General features: G+C 43.4%; 1 protein-coding gene across 3 annotated transcripts in view; it reads left to right on the plus strand.

Moving 5' to 3' along the window:
* Positions 1–21,245, plus strand: part of LOC128684230 (zinc finger CCCH domain-containing protein 11A) — a 159,079-nt gene that overhangs the window by 4,980 nt on the left and 132,854 nt on the right. For 2 of the 3 annotated variants that reach the window (XM_070094062.1, XM_070094068.1), the window contains exon 2: positions 3,095–3,169. In XM_070094062.1, coding sequence (XP_069950163.1) covers positions 3,101–3,169 — 69 coding nt within the window. In that variant the 5' untranslated portion in view covers positions 3,095–3,100. Of the gene's footprint in view, positions 1–3,094; positions 3,221–21,245 lie in introns of all 3 variants that reach the window. The other variant, XM_070094054.1, reaches the window with a different exon arrangement.

The following is a 21,245-nucleotide window of genomic DNA, read 5'->3' on the forward strand; positions in this document are numbered from 1 at the left end:
GGGAGTGTCCTGAACAAAGTCTTTGCTGAGGAAGTGTTAAGTTAAACTTATAAAGTTGTGTAATGTATTCGTGGGTGTGTACTCACCTATATGTGGTTGAAGGGGTTGAGTCACAGCTCCTAGTGCGTGTGAGTAACCCTGACTATCATGAGGTAAAGTGTTCATTTCGATATTTTTAATCGTGTAATGTCAATATTTTAAAAGTATTGGCAACTTTTTTCATTACTGATATTATAAAAATAGCCAATACCAATACTTAGCACACCACTAGTGTGCACTGGACAGAGAGTAAAGGGAAGACAATTGTCATTGAATTTTAAAGGGAAGTTTTTCTTATTTGTTTTTTGACCAATTTTATTTTAACCCTTTCATTGTGCACAGTGTAAAAAATTCTGTCTTATGCAGTTCATGATGGGAAAAGTAAAACCTTGACCTTGTGTTTGGTTTGAAATTGCAAATTTGAGTTGTTTTCTAGGATGGCTTTTACAGTTTTATTGGCTGTTTCTTGGTATCATTTGATGGAATAAAAGACGTACTATTGAAACAGATATGATTTGGGTTAGTTTCAGTACCAGAAGTAATATGAACTTGAGCTCAAAGTAGGAGAAATATTTGATTTTTGCAGATTTTCCTAAGGACGGGTAAGGCTCCTACATCCACAGTCTGTTTTATGGTTTTTAACCCTTTGACTGTTTCAGGCCCCTCTCTGAAACTGTCATTCTATGTCGCTCAATTTTTGAAAAAAAAAAAAATTATTTTTTCTTATGAAATGATAGAGAATCTTTTCCCGATGGTAATGACACCAAAAGTTCGAAATTTGGTCGAAAACTCATGGAATTATGCTCCCGCGAATTTAGCGGTCTCGGCGACATAAGCGTATCGGCGATTTCGCCGGCTTTGAGCCCTATTTTCAGCCAATTCCATTGTTCCAGTTGACCAAACTCATAGCTATTTCTTTAGAACTCCATTTTATCTATCAGCTGAGTATAAGAAACCTCCCATTTACTAATTTGGACTACCCAATATGGTGGTCAGAAATTGGCAATTTGGCCAATTTCACGCAAACTAAAAAAGATGCCAATTTCAAAATAGGGTCCAGAATAAACAAGGTAGACATTCTTGGCACTAAAATAACATATGCTCTGTTCATTAGTCACATCTCTAGGCTCCTCTTATATTATTATTGCTTTCTATTTTGATTTTTTATTCATACAAAAAAATACAAAATTTACTGTTATGCAGACTACTGCATTATTGTAAAAATGGTATAAATAATATCAGTGCACTAGTGAAAGAATATTAGACTCCCCAGTTGACGTGTATTGGACGTGTGGTGTGATTTATTTACTCCTGAACATTGGTAAAAATCGAACATTTCCGCTACTTTGAGCTCAGTTTCAAGGTCGTTTTCATCGTCAAAGTAATGAAAATCATCTCTATTTCTGTAATATGTTTAACATTTTATCACCTAAGACCATGAAAACGCGAATACAACGATAAATACTATACGAAAATACATCTCAAAGTCGGCGTTTTATTCCAAAAAAAGATCAGAGTTTTTTTTTTCTCATTACGCAATGTGTGCTGCAGGATTTTTTTTATGTGGTGCACACTGACCACACAGACCCATTCTCTCACATGTGAGCCTACCAGCTTTCTCCCGCTTGATTTGAAGCCGCTAGAATTATTGAGTATATATACGTCAGAAACATTGGCTAGTAAGACGTATTTATACGTCGAAAACAGTCAAAGGGTTAATAGTTCTGATTCAGTTATTGGGATGCTGTAAACCGTGACCAATCATTCCTGTGATTATAAATACCAAATGGAATGCAAGTGTAATATAGGAGAGGGCACACAAATGAAGGTCACTAGGCAGGTTACATATAAATGGAGGTCACCAAGCAGGATACATGTAAATGAAGGCCACTAGGCAGGATACATGTAAATGAAGGTCACTAGGCAGAATACATATAAATGAAGGTCACTAGGCAGGATACATATAAATGAAGGTCACTAGGCAGGTTACATATAAATGAAGGTCACCAAGCAGGATACATGTAAATGAAGGTCAACAGGCAGGATACATATAAATGAAGGTCACCAGGCAGGATACATATAAATGAAGGTCACTATTCAGGATACATATAAATGGAGGTCACTAGGCAGGATACATATAAATGAAGGTCACTAGGCAGGATACATATAAATGAAGGTCACCAGGCAGGATACATATAAATGAAGGTCACTAGGCAGGATACATATAAATGAAGGTCACCAGGCAGGATACATATAAATGAAGGTCACCAGGCAGGATACATATAAAGGAAGGTCACCAGGCAAGATATATACAAAGGAAGGTCACCAGGCAGGATACATATAAAGGAATGTCACCAGGCAGGATACATATAAAGGAAGATCACCAGGCAGGATACTTCAAATCAAATCAAATCAGTTTATTCTCTATAAGGATTACAATGTAGGGTTTACAGATTTTGGTTATTGTGTGGTTTACATGTAATAAAATACTAATTACAGAGGGGGCCACTAGAACACCTAGCAAGGCTAGGCATTTCGGGCAAACTTAGATTAATTCGTAACCCTAAATTATTACAAATTACTTATAAAGGAAGGTCACCAGGCAAGATATATACAAATGAAGATCACCAGGCAGGATACATATAAATGAAGGTCACCAGGCAGGATGCATATAAATGAAGGTCACCAGGCAGGATACATATAAATGAAGGTCACCAGGCAAGATATATACAAATGAAGGTCACCAGGCAGGATACATATAAAGGAAGGTCACCAGGCAGGATGCATATAAATGAAGGTCACCAGGCAGGATACATATAAATGAAGGTCACCAGGCAAGATATATACAAATGAAGGTCACCAGGCAGGATACATATAAAGGAAGGTCACCAGGCAGGATGCATATAAATGAAGGTCACCAGGCAGGATGCATATAAATGAAGGTCACCAGGCAGGATACATATGAAGGAAGGTCAACATATTGACTATTATTATAATTATCATGTATCCACTACATTATATATTGAAAAAAATTAAGACTTTTTTGTATGTGCAGATTAGAATGGGTGAGAAGACGGCTGTGTCCAAGAACAATGATTGTTACTTCTATTACTACTCTTCTTGTTCCAAGGTGAGAGAGTCAGTCATCAGTTACTTCTATTATGACTCTTCTTGTTCCAAGGTAAGAGAATCAGTCATCAATCCAACACTTCTAGATCCTACTGGGTGAAATGGGAGTGTGGAATGGTAGCTTGTTAAATATTTTGCACTCTGGCAGGATTGTTAGCACATTAATCTTAGCAACTTCTGCTTCAACTTTGTGAGTTGGTAGATAAGACCATCCAGGGTGGTACTATCCTCCTGTCATGTTGGTAGATAAGAACCATCCAGAGTGGTACTATCCTCCTGTCATGTTGGTAGATAAGAACCATCCAGGGTAGTACTATCTTTCTGTCATGTTGGTAGTTTTGAACCATCCAGGGTAGTACTATCCTCCTGTCATGTTGATAGATATGAACCATCCAGGGTAGTACTATCCTCCTGTCATGTTGGTAGACACAAACCATCCAGGGCAGTACTATCAAGTCATGTTGGTAGATACAAACCATCCAGGGTAGTACTATCCTCCTGTCATGTTGGTAATTATGAACCATCCAGGGTAGTACTATTCTCCTGTCATGTTGGTAGATACAAACCATTCAGGGTAGTACTATCCTCCTGTCATGTTGGTAATTATGAACCATCCAGGGTAGTACTATCCTCCTGTCATGTTGGTAGATACAAACCATTCAGGGTAGTACTATCCTCCTGTCATGCTGGTAAATATGAACCATCCAAGGTAGTACTATCCTCCTGTTATGTTGGTAGATAAGAACCATCCAGGGTGGTACTATCCTCCTGTCATGTTAATAGACATGAACCATCCAGGGTAATACTATCCTCCTGTCATGTTAGTAGGCAAAAACCATCCAGGGTGGTACTATCCTTCTGTCATGTTGGTAGACATGAACCATCCAGGGTGGTACTATCCTTCTGTCATGTTGGTAGACATGAACCATCCAGGGTGGTACTATCCTCCTGTTATGTTCATAGACATGAACCATCCAGGGTGTTACTATCCTGTTATGTTGGTAGAAATGAACCATCCAGGGTGGTACTAGCCTCCTGTCATGTTGGTAGACATGAACTGTCCAGGGTGGTACTATCGTCCTGTTACGTTGGTAGATAAGAACCATCCAGGGTGATACTATCCTCCTGTTGGTAGACATGAACCATCCTGGGTAGTACTATTCTCCTGTTATGTTGGTAGACATGAACCATCTTGAGTGGTACTATCCTCCTGTTATGTTGGTAGACATGAACCATCCTGGGTGGTACTATTCTCCTGTTATGTTGGTAGACATGAACTATCTTGGGTGGTACTATCCTCCTGTTATGTTGGTAGACATGAACCATCTAGGGTGGTACTGTGAGCTCCTTAGGCTACAGGCTCTGTGAGGTCCCTGGGCTACACATACTGTGAGGTCCCTAGGCTATAGGTACTGTGAGGTCCCTGGGCTACAGGTACTGAGAGATCTCTTAGCTACAGGTACTGTGAAGTCCTTCATCTACAGGTACTGTGAGGTCCCTGGGTTACATGTACTGTGAGATTAAAGGGCTACAGGTACTGTGAGGTCCCTACCCTACAGGCACTGTGAGGTCCCTACCCTACAGGTGCTTTGAGGTCCTAGGGCTACAGCTACTGTGAGGTACCTGGACTACAGGTACTGTGAGGTCCCTTGGCCAGATACAGGTACTGGGAGGTCCCTGGGCTACAGGTACTGTGAGGTCCCTGGGCTACATGTACTGTGAGATTAAAGGGCTACAGGTACTCTGAGGTCCCTACCCTACAGGTACTGTGAGGTCCCTACCCTACAGGTACTGTGAGGTCCCTACCCTACAGGTACTGTGAGGTCCCTACCCTACAGATACTGTGAGGTCCTAGGGCTACAGCTACTGTGAGGTACCTGAACTACAGGTACTGTGAGGTCCCTTGGCTAGATACAGGTACTGGGAGGTCCCTGGGCTACAGGTACTGTGAGGTCCTTGGGCTGGAGGTACTGTGAGGTACCTGGCAACAGGTACTGTGATATCCCTGGGCTATAGGTATTGTGAGGTTCCCTGGACTACAGGTACTGTGAGGTTACTGGGCTGCAGGTAATGAGCTCCCTGGGCTACAGGTACTATGAGTCCCATGGGCTACATGTACTGTGAAGTCCCTGGGCTACAGGTATTATGAGACCCCTGGGCTACAGGTACTGTGAGGTTACTGGGCTGCAGGTACTGAGGTCCTTGGGCTACAGGTACTGTGAGGTCCCTAAGCTACAGGTACTGTGAAGTCCCTGGACTACAGGTATTATGAGGCCCCTGGGCTACAGGTACTGTGAGGTTACTAGGCTACAGGTACTGCAAGGCCCCTGGGCTACAGGTACTGTGAGGTTCCTGGGCTGCAGGTACTGAGGTCCTGGGCTACAGGTACTGTGAGGTCCCTAAGCTACAGGTACTGTGAGGTCCTGGGCTACAGGTACTGTGAGGTCCCTGAGCTACAGGTATTGTGAGGTCCTGGGCTACAGGTACTGTGAGGTCCCTGAGCTACAGGTACTGTGAGGTCCTGGGCTACAGGTACTGTGAGGTCCCTGAGCTACAAGTACTGTGAGGTCCTGGGCTACAGGTACTGTGAGGTCCCTGAGTTACAGGTACTGTGAGGTCCCTGAGCTACAGGTACCTGGAGTTTACCTGGAGTTTACCTGGAGAGAGTTCCGGGGGTCAACGCCCCCGCGGCCCGGTCTGTGACCAGGCCTCCTGGTGGATCAGAGCCTGATCAACCAGGCTGTTGCTGCTGGCTGCACGCAAACTAACGTACGAGCCACAGCCCGACTGGTCAGGAACCGACTTTAGGTGCTTGCCCAGTGCCAGCTTGAAGACTGCCAGGGGTCTGTTGGTAATCCCCCTTGTGTATGCTGGGAGGCAGTTGAACAGTTTTGGGCCGCTGACACTTATTGTATGGTCTCTTAACGTGCTAGTGACACCCCTGCTTTTCATTGGGGGAATGTTGCATCGTCTGCCAAGTCTTTTGCTTTCATAGTGAGTGATTTTCGTGTGCAAGTTCGGTACTAGTCCCTCTAGGATTTTCCAGGTGTATATAATCATGTATCTCTCCCGCGTGCGTTCCAAGGAATACAGTTTTAGGAACCTCAAGCACTCCGTGTAATTGAGGTGTTTTATCTCCGTTATGCGCGCCTTGAAGGTTCTCTGTACATTTTCTAGGTCAACAATTTCACCTGCCTTGAAAGGTGCTCTTAGTGTGCAGCAATATTCCAGCCTAGATAGAACAAGTGACCTGAAGAGTGTCATCATGGGCTTGGCCTCCCTAGTTTTGAAGGTTCTCATTATCCATCCTGTCATTTTTCTAGCAGATGCGATTGATACAATGTTATGGTCCTTGAAGGTGAGATCCTCCAACATGATCACTCCCAGGTCTTTGACGTTGGTGTTTCGCTCTATTTTGTGGCCAGAATTTGTTTTGTACTCTGATGAAGATTTAATTTCCTCGTGTTTACCATATCTGAGTAATTGAAATTTCTCATCGTTGAACTTCATATTGTTTTCTGCAGCCCACTGAAAGATTCGGTTGATGTCCGCCTGGAGCCTTGCAGTGTCTGCAATGGAAGACACTGTCCTGGGGTCCTGGGCTACAGGTACTGTGAGGTCCCTGAGCTACAGGTACTGTGAGGTCCTGGGCTACAGGTACTGTGAGGTCCCTGAGCTACAGGTACTGTGATGTCCTGGGCTACAGGTACTGTGAGGTCCCTGAGCTACAGGTACTGTGAGGTCCTGGGCTACAGGTACTGTGAGGTCCCTGAGCTACAGGTACTGTGAGGTCCCTGAGCTACAGGTACTGTGAGGTCCTGGGCTACAGGTACTGTGAGGTCCCTGAGCTACAGGTACTATGAGGTCACTAAGCTACAGGTACTGTGAGGTCACTAAGCTACAGGTACTGTGAGGTCCTGGGCTACAGGTACTGTGAGGTCCCTGAGCTACAGGTACTGTGAGGTCCCTGAGCTACAGGTACTGTGAGGTCCTGGGCTACAGGTACTGTGAGGTCCCTGAGCTACAGGTACTGTGAGGTCCCTGAGCTACAGGTACTATGAGGTCACTAAGCTACAGGTACTGTAAGGTCACTAAGCTAAAGGTACTGTGAGGTCCTGGGCTACAGGTACTGTGAGGTCCCTGAGCTACAGGTACTGTGAGGTTTTGGGCTACAGGTACTGTGAGGTCCCTGAGCTACAGGTACTGTGAGGTTTTGGGCTACAGGTACTGTGAGGTCCCTGAGCTACAGGTACTGTGAGGTCCCTGAGCTACAGGTACTGTGAGGTCCCTGGCTACAGGTACTGTGAGGTCCCTGAGCTACAGGTACTGTGAGGTCCTCGGCTACAGGTACTGTGAGGTCCCTGAGCTACAGGTACTATGAGGTCACTAAGCTACAGGTACTATGAGGTCACTAAGCTACAGGTACTGTGAGATCCTGGGCTACAGGTACTGTGAGGTCCTGGGCTACAGGTACTGTGAGGTCACTAAGCAACAGGTACTGTGAGGTCCCTAAGCTACATTTACTGTGAGGTCACTAAGCTACAGGTACTGTGAGGTCACTAAGCTACAGGTACTGTGAGGTCACTAAGCTACAGGTACTGTGAGGTCATTAAGCTACAGGTACTGTGAGGTCCTGAGCTACAGGTACTGTAAGGTCACTATGCTACAGGTACTGTGAGGTCCTGAGCTACAGGTACTGTGAGGTCACCAAGCTACAGGTACTGTGAGGTCACTAAGCTACAGGTACTGTGAGGTCACTAAGCTACAGGTACTGTGAGGTCCTGAGCTACAGGTACTGTGAGGTCACTAAGCTACAGGTACTGTGAGGTCACTAAGCTACAGGTACTGTGAGGTCACTAAGCTACAGGTACTGTGAGGTCCTGAGCTACAGGTACTGTGAGGTCACTAAGCTACAGGTACTGTGAGGTCACTAAGCTACAGATACTGTGAGGTCACTAAGCTACAGGTACTGTGAGGTCACTAAGCTACAGGTACTGTGAGGTCACTAAGCTACAGGTACTGTGAGGTCACTAAGCTACAGGTACTGTGAGGTCACTAAGCTACAGGTACTATGAGGTCACTAAGCTAGATACTGTGAGGTCCTGAGCTACAGGTACTTTGAGGTCACTAAGCTACAGGTACTGTGAGGTCACTAAGCTACAGGTACTGTGAGGTCACTAAGCTACAGGTACTGTGAGGTCACTAAGCTACAGGTACTGTGAGGTCACTAAGCTACAGGTACTGTGAGGTCACTAAGCTACAGGTACTGTGAGGTCACTAAGCTACAGGTACTGTGGTCACTAAGCTACAGGTACTGTGAGGTCACTAAGCTACAGGTACTGTGAGGTCACTAAGCTACAGGTACTGTGATGTCCTGGGCTACAGGTACTGTGAGGTCCCTGAGCTACAGGTACTGTGAGGTCCTGGGCTACAGGTACTGTGAGGTCCCTGAGCTACAGGTACTGTGAGGTCCCTGAGCTACAGGTACTGTGAGGTCCTGGGCTACAGGTACTGTGAGGTCCCTGAGCTACAGGTACTATGAGGTCACTAAGCTACAGGTACTGTGAGGTCACTAAGCTACAGGTACTGTGAGGTCCTGGGCTACAGGTACTGTGAGGTCCCTGAGCTACAGGTACTGTGAGGTCCCTGAGCTACAGGTACTGTGAGGTCCTGGGCTACAGGTACTGTGAGGTCCCTGAGCTACAGGTACTGTGAGGTCCCTGAGCTACAGGTACTATGAGGTCACTAAGCTACAGGTACTGTAAGGTCACTAAGCTACAGGTACTGTGAGGTCCTGGGCTACAGGTACTGTGAGGTCCCTGAGCTACAGGTACTGTGAGGTTTTGGGCTACAGGTACTGTGAGGTCCCTGAGCTACAGGTACTGTGAGGTTTTGGGCTACAGGTACTGTGAGGTCCCTGAGCTACAGGTACTGTGAGGTCCCTGAGCTACAGGTACTGTGAGGTCCCTGGCTACAGGTACTGTGAGGTCCCTGAGCTACAGGTACTGTGAGGTCCTCGGCTACAGGTACTGTGAGGTCCCTGAGCTACAGGTACTATGAGGTCACTAAGCTACAGGTACTATGAGGTCACTAAGCTACAGGTACTGTGAGATCCTGGGCTACAGGTACTGTGAGGTCCTGGGCTACAGGTACTGTGAGGTCACTAAGCAACAGGTACTGTGAGGTCCCTAAGCTACATTTACTGTGAGGTCACTAAGCTACAGGTACTGTGAGGTCACTAAGCTACAGGTACTGTGAGGTCACTAAGCTACAGGTACTGTGAGGTCATTAAGCTACAGGTACTGTGAGGTCCTGAGCTACAGGTACTGTAAGGTCACTATGCTACAGGTACTGTGAGGTCCTGAGCTACAGGTACTGTGAGGTCACCAAGCTACAGGTACTGTGAGGTCACTAAGCTACAGGTACTGTGAGGTCACTAAGCTACAGGTACTGTGAGGTCCTGAGCTACAGGTACTGTGAGGTCACTAAGCTACAGGTACTGTGAGGTCACTAAGCTACAGGTACTGTGAGGTCACTAAGCTACAGGTACTGTGAGGTCCTGAGCTACAGGTACTGTGAGGTCACTAAGCTACAGGTACTGTGAGGTCACTAAGCTACAGATACTGTGAGGTCACTAAGCTACAGGTACTGTGAGGTCACTAAGCTACAGGTACTGTGAGGTCACTAAGCTACAGGTACTGTGAGGTCACTAAGCTACAGGTACTGTGAGGTCACTAAGCTACAGGTACTATGAGGTCACTAAGCTAGATACTGTGAGGTCCTGAGCTACAGGTACTTTGAGGTCACTAAGCTACAGGTACTGTGAGGTCACTAAGCTACAGGTACTGTGAGGTCACTAAGCTACAGGTACTGTGAGGTCACTAAGCTACAGGTACTGTGAGGTCACTAAGCTACAGGTACTGTGAGGTCACTAAGCTACAGGTACTGTGAGGTCACTAAGCTACAGGTACTGTGGTCACTAAGCTACAGGTACTGTGAGGTCACTAAGCTACAGGTACTGTGAGATCCTGAGCTACAGGTACTGTGATCTCAGTAGTAGTACCAGTTCCTAGTAACCAGTTACCAGTAACCAGTGTACCAGTAGATGACTCACTACCAACCGTCTGTGTGAATCATTGACTGTATTCATATTGCTGCTGACCATAGCAGGATTTCAAACACCCTCGCCCGTAGGCACTCATGAGTCAGTCAAGATAGGGAGCAGAGAGAGGCAGGTCGGCTGTTGGTGCCTTCCCATACTTTCCGTTACATTATACGTACTACCAGCCTACGTGAGTATTCTTACCCCATCCCCGTTTCGAAAACCCACATGACAAATGGTGGCACCGGTGTGGGCATGGATTTAAGGGTATTTCAGACGTTAGAAGACTGTTTGTGGGGAGCCGGCAGGTCAAAGGTGAACCGTCCGCCACCTTCAGCTACTCGCTACCCTCACTCTTCTCCACCCTGTGTACTCAAGCCTGCAAGCCTGTTGCAGCCGTTTTTCAAGCTTCCTGGCTTAGTTCGTGTGCTAATTGCTTCAATCTCCGAGGGGTTGACCCGGATTTTGCAATTAAGCCAGTCAGTAAGCCAGACTGTGGAAGTGAACGCCAGTCAGCCTATCATCCAGCCTGTCTCCTGTCATCCACCTGCTCCTTCGTGCTGTGTGCATCGTTACACGTCTTCCAGTCAGCCATTCTCGTGGGTTAAGCCAGTCAGCCAACCCAGCTTCCTAACCCAGCTGAGAGAGAGGAGTAAGCCACGCAAGTTCCTCTGAAGTATTGTCTCATATATCGCTTGTGCTTGGATGCTGGTAAGAGTGGTCTTCATCATCCCTGTGGCATTGTGATTTAGTTACGCCGCCTTGTGCGTAATGAGAAGTGCGTGGCAGTGAGAGCGCACAGGGCCAGCTTGTTCCGCTGCCCTCCACCACCACCCGCCACTATTCACCTCATCTACCTGTGGCTGTTTGCACCCTTGTACTGGGTCCTAGTACTGTTTTGGCTCACATAATTGGTCAAGAGATTGTAGCTGAGCGCCAACGATAAAGCCAGTTATGTGAGTTCACTGAGAAAGCGCATTTCTTCCGACGACAGTGTGAGTGTAGGCATCATCACCCGCAGGACAACCTTCCCCTCATCACTAGTCATCCCGTCTTCTACTCCAGACTTCAGTGACAATTTTCAAGAGACATTTTCCTGCATTTAAAGACATTTGCGTGTGTGAGACTTTCCAGTGAATTTCTTGTGTACTCTAAACCTTGTGTTTTCAGTGTAGACTCAGTGTTTCTTTGACTCATTATTTTTGCAATATTTTTCAGTGTTATCGCTCATCTCATATAATTTTTTATCTGTGTTTTTTTTTTATACTACTCTCTGTCTGTAGTAAGTATTATTCTGTAGTGTACCAGTCAGACACTCCGTGTGAAGTAATTCATTTTTTTTTATCTTGTATTCTTTCAGCATTGTATTCTCCAGTATTTGTCATTGTAGTTCATGCAGTGATATTCACCCAGGACCAAATTATCCATTTATTTCTATGTGTGTCTTTTTTTCGTACACCAGCAGTGTCTCATTCCCTGATCTTTTCGCAGACTTGTGTACCATTATTTTTGCCAGCAATTTTTGTCGTATCAGTCACAGCAAGATTTTGTTGTAAGAATATACTAAAAAAATGAATAAGTGAATATATTGTGTGTGCCCCGCCACTTGTAAGTGTTACACTTCTAGTTTTGTTTCTTGTTTTATTTTCATTCATATTTTTCATATTTCTTTGAACAAATTCACTCTTAGTGTAATTTCAATTACTTTTTTAACGTAAAGTGTTTTCTTTACTCTGTTTGAGTAAGTTGTTTTGTCTAATTTACAATTAAGAGTTAAAGTGTTCAATCAGTTTTTCTTCATACAGGAGGGCCCCGCTTTATGGCGTTTCACTTTACGGCGTTCCGCTAATACGGTCATTTCAAATTATGACCAAAACTCGCTATACGGCTCCCCCCACCTGACTTTCTAATACGGTCACCGCGCCCCACCCTGTTTGTTTACATTCTTCGTGAGCTCAGTAAGCACTAAGTCTCTCCATTTTGTCTGGAAACTCCAAAATTTCAAATGTTTTTAAAAGTTATTTCATATTTTATATATACTCTGATAATTATACTTATGTATACCTGTACTTAAATAAACTTACATACTGTGCTGGCGTGCAGGTACACATTAAAATCAGTAAGAGTGTCTTATGTCTCCAGACGTCATATTAGTAATGATAATAATAATCATCGAGTCTCATTTAAATGTCGTATATTACGTTAAATACACATTTTCATTAATCCATCTATGATATTTTTTCAAAATTATATAATAAACACGATACATAACATAAAAAGATGATAAATACACCCCACAATAGAATAAATAAACATAAATATGAGATGTGGTAGCAGACGACTTGCACAAGTGACGCCATATTAGAAATGCTAATAATAATAATGATAATAATCACCGAGTCTCATTAAATGTTGTATATTACGTTAATATACACATTTTCATTAATCCATCCATGATATTTTTTTCAAAATTATATAATAAACACGATACATAACATAAAAAGATGATATATACACCCTACAATAGAATAAATAAACATAAATATGAGATGTGGTAGCCAGATAACTTGTACAAGTGATGCCAAGAATAACATTTTCTCTAATCTAACATAAGAGAAAATGTGTTACTGGGGGTAACTGTAGAAAATTATTCCTTTCGTATGTATGTAAGTAAGTTTATTCAGGTATACACAAATACAGTTACATAGATTATCATACATAACAACATATGTGTAGAGAACCTAGGATAACCCAAAAAAGTCAGAGTGACTTATTTCCATTGCCTTCACTCAGAGCATCATTTCTTCTCAAAATGATGTTACATGAGAATGGGCGTGTTCTTCTTTATTTATTCTACCTTATCAATGTAGAGACAACCTGTACACAATGTAACTTGTACACAAACCAGACGTGTACACTTCGTTTACAAAACTTACCTTCGCCTGGTTTGTTTACATAACTCTACGCCTGTCCTCTCTCATGCACTCATTCTTTCTCTCTCTCATTTATTCGTTTTATCTCATTTACTTACTCCTGACCCTACATTAAGACTACAAATATTTTAAGGTAAGTAATGAGTGAACTGTATATACATTTTATCGCTCTGGGATGCTTAAATGTAATAGAATATTATGTGTAGGTGGGTTGGCCTGGTATGGTAGCCCGGCTGACTACCATACATACCACACTTGATTTTTTACAATAAATACTACTCATCTCACCCTATATTTTAAGGTAAGTAATGAGTGAACTGTATATACATTTTATTGCTCTGGGATGCTTAAATATCATAGAATTGTATGTGTGGGTGGGGTGGCCTGGTATGGTAGCCTGGCTGACTACCATACATACCACACTTGATTTCTTACAATAAATACTACTTGTCTCACCCTAGATTAAGACTATAAATATTTTAAGGTAAGTAATGAGTGCACTATGTGTGTATTGTACTTTTTTATTGTTTTTTGATGCCTGGTTTTATTGCTAACTTAATATATGTTAGTGTAAACTTGTTATCTAGTGTTTGTATGCATTTGTAAGTGGAAAAAAAGGGTGTTCCACTTTACGGCGGTTTCCGCTTTATGGCGGTAGCCTGGAACCTAACCAGCCATATAAGTGGGGCCTTCCTGTATTTTTATTTTATTTTTTAACCAACATTTTCCCAGTGTAACTTTTATTACTGCATTGATTATTTCTACACCTTATTTTGTTGCACTTGTTGTGCAGTGAATTATTTTGTTGCACTTGTTCTGCAGTGAATTATTTTTTTTATTGATATTTTTATGCATTATTATTCTCAGTTCATTATTGTTTGAGTCTTGTTTTTCATTTTATTATTTTTCCTCATGTTGTCTTTGCATTATATTTTAATTTTGTTTATGCATTCTTAGAAAATATTTAAATTTCCCAGTTATCTCTCTTTGCTTACAATTTCGTGAATTTATTTTATACTTTTACATTGAATTACAGTTTTATTAATTAATTTCTTTATTAGCAAGAGTACAGACAGCTCATTTTGCATTTAATTCAGTCTCCAGTAATATTTTTACTTGTAAATTTCAATGTATTTTTTTTTATCTTGTCCAGCAGTCCTTTACATTGAGTTGTCCTTCCTCTTGCAGTGTATCTTAGATATTTTTTTTATTACTTCTGCAGAATTAGTTGCATCTCTTTTATTTTAATTTTAATATTTTATATCATTTTTATTGTTCATTATTTTTGCCTTATTTGTTCTTGTGCAACTTCTTTGCCATTATGTCTCACATACCGTCAAGTGATACTTTAGTGAATGTCGACACTCAGACCTCTCAGGCTACTGCTGCTCCTGTCATCAGCCCTCACAGTTCCTTAGCGACTGACAGACCGACCCAGACACTGAGATACTATAGTTTTACTCGTGATTCCCTTGATGCATTACCTTTATTCAATGGCTATGTACATAGTCTTGAAGCATGGTTTACTGCCATTCGTTCTCGTGTTAATGCTCTAGTTGAAGGTCCTCCTTCAGAAGAAAGTCTTATCAGACTTGTGAAAGAAGCTCTTCATCGGTCCCCTGCTGCTGTTCATGTTGTTGATCTCCTTGATATGCGAGACTTCAGGAATCTTACTAAGTGATCACAATATGAGGAACTGATTCGTTCTTTCCTCGTACCAGTAAAAACAGCTGATCCATATGTCGTTCTTAGGGAACTAGTGAATGCTACACCCATGACTAATGAATCGTTGAGTGCATTTGCTGTTAGATTAGACAAACTTTTATCATCATTTATCAGTGCTGTCCAGGCTGGAGTACAGGGTGGAGGTGAGTGAGGGTAGTGATTAGCTGGAGGTGGCGGACGGTTCACCTTTGACCTGCCGGCTCCCCACAAACAGTCTTCTGACGTCTGAAATACCCTTAAATCCACGCCCACACCGGTGCCACCATTTGTCATGTGGGTTTTCGAAACGCGGATGGGGTAAGAATACAGTGGACCCCCGGTTAACGATATTTTTTCACTCCAGATGTATGTTCAGGTGCCAGTACTGACCGAATTTGTTAACATAAGGAATATTGTGAAGTAGATTAGTCCATTTCAGACCCCCAAACATACACGTACAAACGCACTTACATAAATACACTTACATAATTGGTCGCATTCGGAGGTAATCGTTATGCGGGGGTCCACTGTACTCACGTAGGCTGGTAGTACATATAATATAACGGAAAGTATGGGAAGGCACCAACAGCCGACCTGCCTCTCTCTGCTCCCTATTTTGACTGACTCATGAGTGCCTACGGGTGAGGGTGTTTGAAATCCTGCTATGGTCAGCAGCAATATGAATACAGTCAATGATTCACACAGATGGTTGGTAGTGAGTCATCTACTGGTACACTGGTTACTGGTAACTGGTTACTAGGAACTGGTACTACTACTGAGAGCTCGGCGACGCTAACGTATGTCGTCCCGACATACAACTAATACAAACTAGAGACGGCAGGTATACTGCTTGGGCTGATTCTATACAATGTCAAAGTACACAACAATTGAACATTATAACATACATAAGTAGAATATTGGAATGGAAGCTTATGTAACTGAAACTGTAATGAAACTGTAACGCAATACAAGGTATGATATAGCACAACTCATTGAATGAAACTCAACATTGGGATTACACAATAGAAGTGATAAAAAAAAAATTTGATCGATCGATCTGTATTCATGTGATCTATGGATTCTGAGGAAGGAATATATACAAAGAAAGAAGTGTTTAACAGAAAGGCAGATTCGGTGCACTCAAATCTAGACTGTTAACTCTCAGAATTCGGAGAGAACGTGAACACAAAAAAAAAATTCTTGAATACTGGTAAGTTGATACTGTAATTATTCATCTATACAGGTTATTTACATTTAACCCCAACTCTGCTAGGGTGAGATTGACATATGCAGAATGGGTGTCATCTCTGGGAGGATCAAACTCTGTAGCACTGGCTAACTCATGCTGTATTTGAGGCAAATCTGAATTGGTAGTTACAAATGATACTTGAGGATTTCTCAATACCTGTCGTGTACGTAGGGAATAACGACATTCAGGTTGATCGTCTGACTGAGTATCAGAGGAAGAGAGTACAGGATCAGGAGGATTGTCAGAGTCTGTCACATTAGTCTGGGTTGGAACATCATTATCATCACATACTAACTTCATATGATCTAAATGCGATTCTTTATACTGACCAGTACTAATTTCTCTAACCTTATACTTATTACCAGTGATATGTTCAACTACACGATAAGGACCAACAAACTTTTGATCAAGCTTAGGCATTGCAGACGTTTTGTTAAAGTTAGTCAGCATAACTCTCGAACCTACTTTGATTTTGGATGGCTTTGCTCGAGTGTTTGCGATTCTTGTAAATTCTGCTGTTGATTTATGAAGTCTTTCATGGATTCTTCTAAAAACACTTTGAGCTAAGCTGGTACGAGTTGCTATGAAATCATCAGGGTTGTAATTTGGTTTCGGATTAGAATATAGCAACTCATAAGGCAAACGTTTATCTACACCATACAATGCATAATGTGGAGTGTCACCTATAGAAACATTGTAAGCAGAATTTATAGCACACTGCACATCAGGTATAACTTCATCCCAAGTTTCACTGTTGGGATTGATAGTGGCTCTCAAGACATCAAGTACTTTCTTATTGGTACATTCCGCTAACCCATTGCTGGCAGGATGATGAGGAACAATGGTGGATTTAGAGATCTTGTACAAGGTGCACAAATTTTCAAGAATCTCATTACAGAATTCACCACCATTATCTGTTACTAGGGACTTACAGGTGGTATGCCTGCAGATAATGCGTTCTTTAAACGCTTTAGCTACTGTCTCGGCAGTCTTATCTGCAATAGGAACTAACTCACAATATCTGGTGAAATGGTCTACCATAACACACAGATGTTTGTTGCCCTGGAGGGAACATTGGAAATTAGTTAACAAATCTAGCGCAACTCTTTCCCAAGGTTCGCTAGTGGTTGGATACACTTGGATTGGATTAGGGCCATTAGCGTTACCTTTATGTTGCATGCAGACACTACATTTCTTAACATTCTCAGAAATATCAGTTGCCATACGAGGCCAAAAGTATTTCAATCTGGCTTGTTTTACTGAACGATCCATACCAGGGTGCGCAACACCTGGTACATCGTGAACTAGCTCTAAGGCTACATTCACTAGTGACTGTGGAATTACTAACTGGTATACTCTTCTGCTAGGAGTACCCAACTCGGCTGTTCGATACAGTAATTCTTGGTTCATGACAAAGTCACTGATGGGTGCTGGTGGCTTCACAGTCAGAATAAGATCTTCCTGGAGCAGGAATCGAATCACACCAGACCACATGGGATCTGTTCGTTGAGCATTCTTTACATCCTCAGCACTAAATGGAGGGTCTGCAGTTACTATACTAACATGTCGCGATAAGGCATCTGCGACTACATTTGACTTGCCAGGTAAGTGTTCAAAGGTGGGATTGAACTCTTGGATAGTCAAGGTCCATCTGGCTAACCTTCCAGTAGGTTGTTTGTTCTGGAATAAAGGTATCAGTGGAGCGTGGTCTGTCAAGACATGAACAGAGTACTGATAAATAATGTCTCGGAAGTGCTTTAAAAACCATACTATTGCTAAAGCTTCTTGCTCAGTTACTGTATAATTACGTTCAGCCTTCGTAAGGACTCGGCTAGCAAATGCAACTGCATTGTACTTGCCATCGGTCTTCTGAGCTAGTACGGCACCTGTGCCAATAGAACTAGCATCAGTTGTCAGATAGAAGGACTTAGAAAAATCTGGAAATTTCAAAATTGGAGCAGATGTTAGCTTTTCTTTTAGAGTTTGGAATGCTCTTTCTTGATGGAAGGTCCAAACAAAAGGAGCATCTTTCTTAAGCAACTCAGTTAGAGGAGCAGCTATGGAAGAAAAATTGGCAATGAAAGATCTATAAAAACCTGCTAAGCCCACAAAGGATCTTACGGCATCAGCAGTTTTGGAAGTTGGAAAATTTAGTACTGCAGTTACTTTACTTTGGTCAGTCGTAACCCCTCTAGGAGTGACTACGTGACCAAGAAACTTAATTTCTGATCTGAAAAATTGACATTTAGACAGTTTGATCTTTAAATTGGCTTCTTCAAGCTTACCAAGTACTATATCAAGTCTTTTCAAGTGTGTATCCACGTCTTTAGACATGACGATTACGTCATCTAAGTACACCATAAGTGCATTACCTATGAGACCTCTAAAGATATTAGTCATGAGCCTTGAGAACGTGATAGGGGAGGATCGTAATCCAAACGCCATACGGAGGAAGTGATAATGACCTGTAGGAGTGGAGAATGCAGTTAGCTCTTGGCTGTCCTCGTGAAGTTTTTAGTAACTGTGGGACGACCCCCGTGTCCATGCTCCCTCTCCATAGGATGGAAAAGGCTCGTGATAGGGGCTTCTTGCAGTTCTTGATAAACACGGAGTTCCATGAGTCTGGCCCTGGGGCAGAGTGCATGGGCATGTCATTTATTGCCATTTATCACCATATGTTCAGTATAGATGCAACTGAATTGCTCCTTTTCAAATCTGCACAGAAAGTTACTACACCGGCTGCAGAGCAAACTTCTGATCATTGCAACATACAGTAATAAAGGGGTGAAATGCGGACTTTTTAGAAATTTGTGGAAACACTCATACACTAAGAGTAAGTGAGCCATGCAGCTTCAAAAGTGGGCTCATCCTCCTTTGGATCATACAGTGCACTATGTTTTATGAAGCTTAGATGATGCGTGTATTAGATGGATAATAATAATGTTAGAAGAACACGGTGTTTTGTTCTCTGCCTCGTGGCTGCTGCTGCATCTCTGGAGCAGCCATGATGCAAAGAACAAAACACTCTCCTCTTCTAACATTATTATCCATCACATATACCATCACTCCAGCTTCATTGAACATAGTGCAGAGTTTGACCCAAAGGCGAATGAGTGCACTCTTGAGGCTGCAAGGCCACACTTACAATTGTTTAAGATGATTTCTAAAAAGTGTGTACTTCAATTATCTGTTGCCTTGTGTTGCAGTGATTAGGAGTTTGTCCTGTGGCTGGAGTCAAAACTTTCTAAGCAGACTGTAGGCAGCTATGGTGGTCCACTTGACTACTCCTGATCACCACTAGCCAGAATTCCATCATATTTTCCCACCAACACACTACCTCCAGTTTGCTGACATTTTTTATGTTTAGTAAATATATAAAAGTAACAAATATTTCACAAACTATACTAGTTCAGTAATTAAGACAAACAATTCTTCTAACTCTCCCACCCTACAGTTTTTTTTTCTTTTTATTTATATGTTAGTGATTCTGAGATTACCTTTCCCTTGGCAGTGTTATCCCACCATTGTAACTTAATAATTTATCAGAGTCACTATTTCTGATCCACCACGAGGCCTGGTCTCAGACCGGGCCGCGGGGGCGTTGATCCCCGAAACCCTCTCCAAGTATACTGGGCTACAGGTACTGTTAGGTTACTGGGCTACAGGTACTATGAGGTCCCTGGGCTACAGGTATTGTGAGATCCCTGGACTACAGGTATTATGAGGCCCCTGGGTTACAGGTACTGAGGTCCCTGGGCTACAGGTACTGTGAGGCCCCTGGGCTGCAGGTACTGTGAGGCCCCTGGGCTGCAGGTACTGTGAGGCCCCTTGGCTACAGGTACTGTGAGTTCCCTGGGCTACAGTTACTGTGAGGCCCTTGGGCTACAGTTACTGTGAGGCCCCTGTGATACAGGTAATGTGAGGCTCCTGGGCTATAGGTACTGTGAGGTCCCTGGGCTACAGGTACTGTGAGGCCCCTTGGCTACAGGTACTGTGAGGTCCCTGGGCTACAGATACTGTGAGGTCCCTGGTCTACAGGTACTGTGAGGCCAATAGACTACAGGTACTATGAGGCTCCTGTGCTACAGGTACTGTGAGGTTCCTGGGCTTCAGGTACTGTGAGGCCCCTGGGCTACAGGTATAGTTAGGTCCCTGGGCTACAGGTACTGTGAGGGCCCTGGGCTACAGGTATTGTGAAGCCCCTGTGCTGTAGGTACTGTGAGGTCCCTTGGGTACAGGTACTGTAAGACCCCTGGGCTACAGTTACTCTGATGCCCCTGGGCTACATGTAATGTGAGGTCCCTGGGCTACAGGTGCTGTGAGGTCCATGGGCTACAGTTACTGTGAGGTGCCTGGTCTACATGTCCTCTGAGCCCACTGGGCTACAGGTACTTAAAGGTCCATGGGCTACAGGTGGTGTGAGATCCCTGTGCTACAGGTATTGTTAGGCCCCTGGTCTACAGGTACTGTGAGGCCCCTTGGCTACAGGTACTATGAGGCTCCTGGCCTACAGGTATTGTGAAGCCCCTGGGCTATAGGTACTGTGAGGTCTCTCGGCTACAGGTACTGTGAGACAGCTGGGCTGTAGGTATTGTGATGCCCCTGGGCTACAGGTAATGTAAGGTCCCTGGGCTACAGATGCTGTGAGGTCCATGGGCTACAGGTACTGTGAGGTTCCTGGGCTGCAGGTACTGTGAGGACCGTTGATTACAGATCCTCTTGAGGCCCCTGGACTACAGGTACTGTGAGGTGCCTTGGCTACAGGTAGTGTGAGATGCCCAGGGTTACAGGTACTTACAGGTCCCTGGGCTACAGGTACTGTTATGTCCCTGTGCTACAGGTACTGTGAGGTCCCTGGGATACAGATACTATGATTTCCCTGGGCTACAGGTATTGTGAGGTCCCAGGGCTACAGGTACTATGAAGCTCCTGGGTTCCAGGTACTGTGACGTCCCTGGGCTGCAAGTACTGTGAGGTCTCTGGGCCACAGGTACTGGCAGGTCCCTTTGCTACACGTACTGTGATGTTCCAGGGCTACAGGTATTGTGAAGTCCCTGGCCTGTAGGTATTGTGAGACCCCTTGGCTACA

The sequence above is a fragment of the Cherax quadricarinatus genome, chromosome 4 (genome assembly GCF_038502225.1).
Source record: "Cherax quadricarinatus isolate ZL_2023a chromosome 4, ASM3850222v1, whole genome shotgun sequence".
Classification (NCBI taxonomy): domain Eukaryota; kingdom Metazoa; phylum Arthropoda; class Malacostraca; order Decapoda; family Parastacidae; genus Cherax; species Cherax quadricarinatus.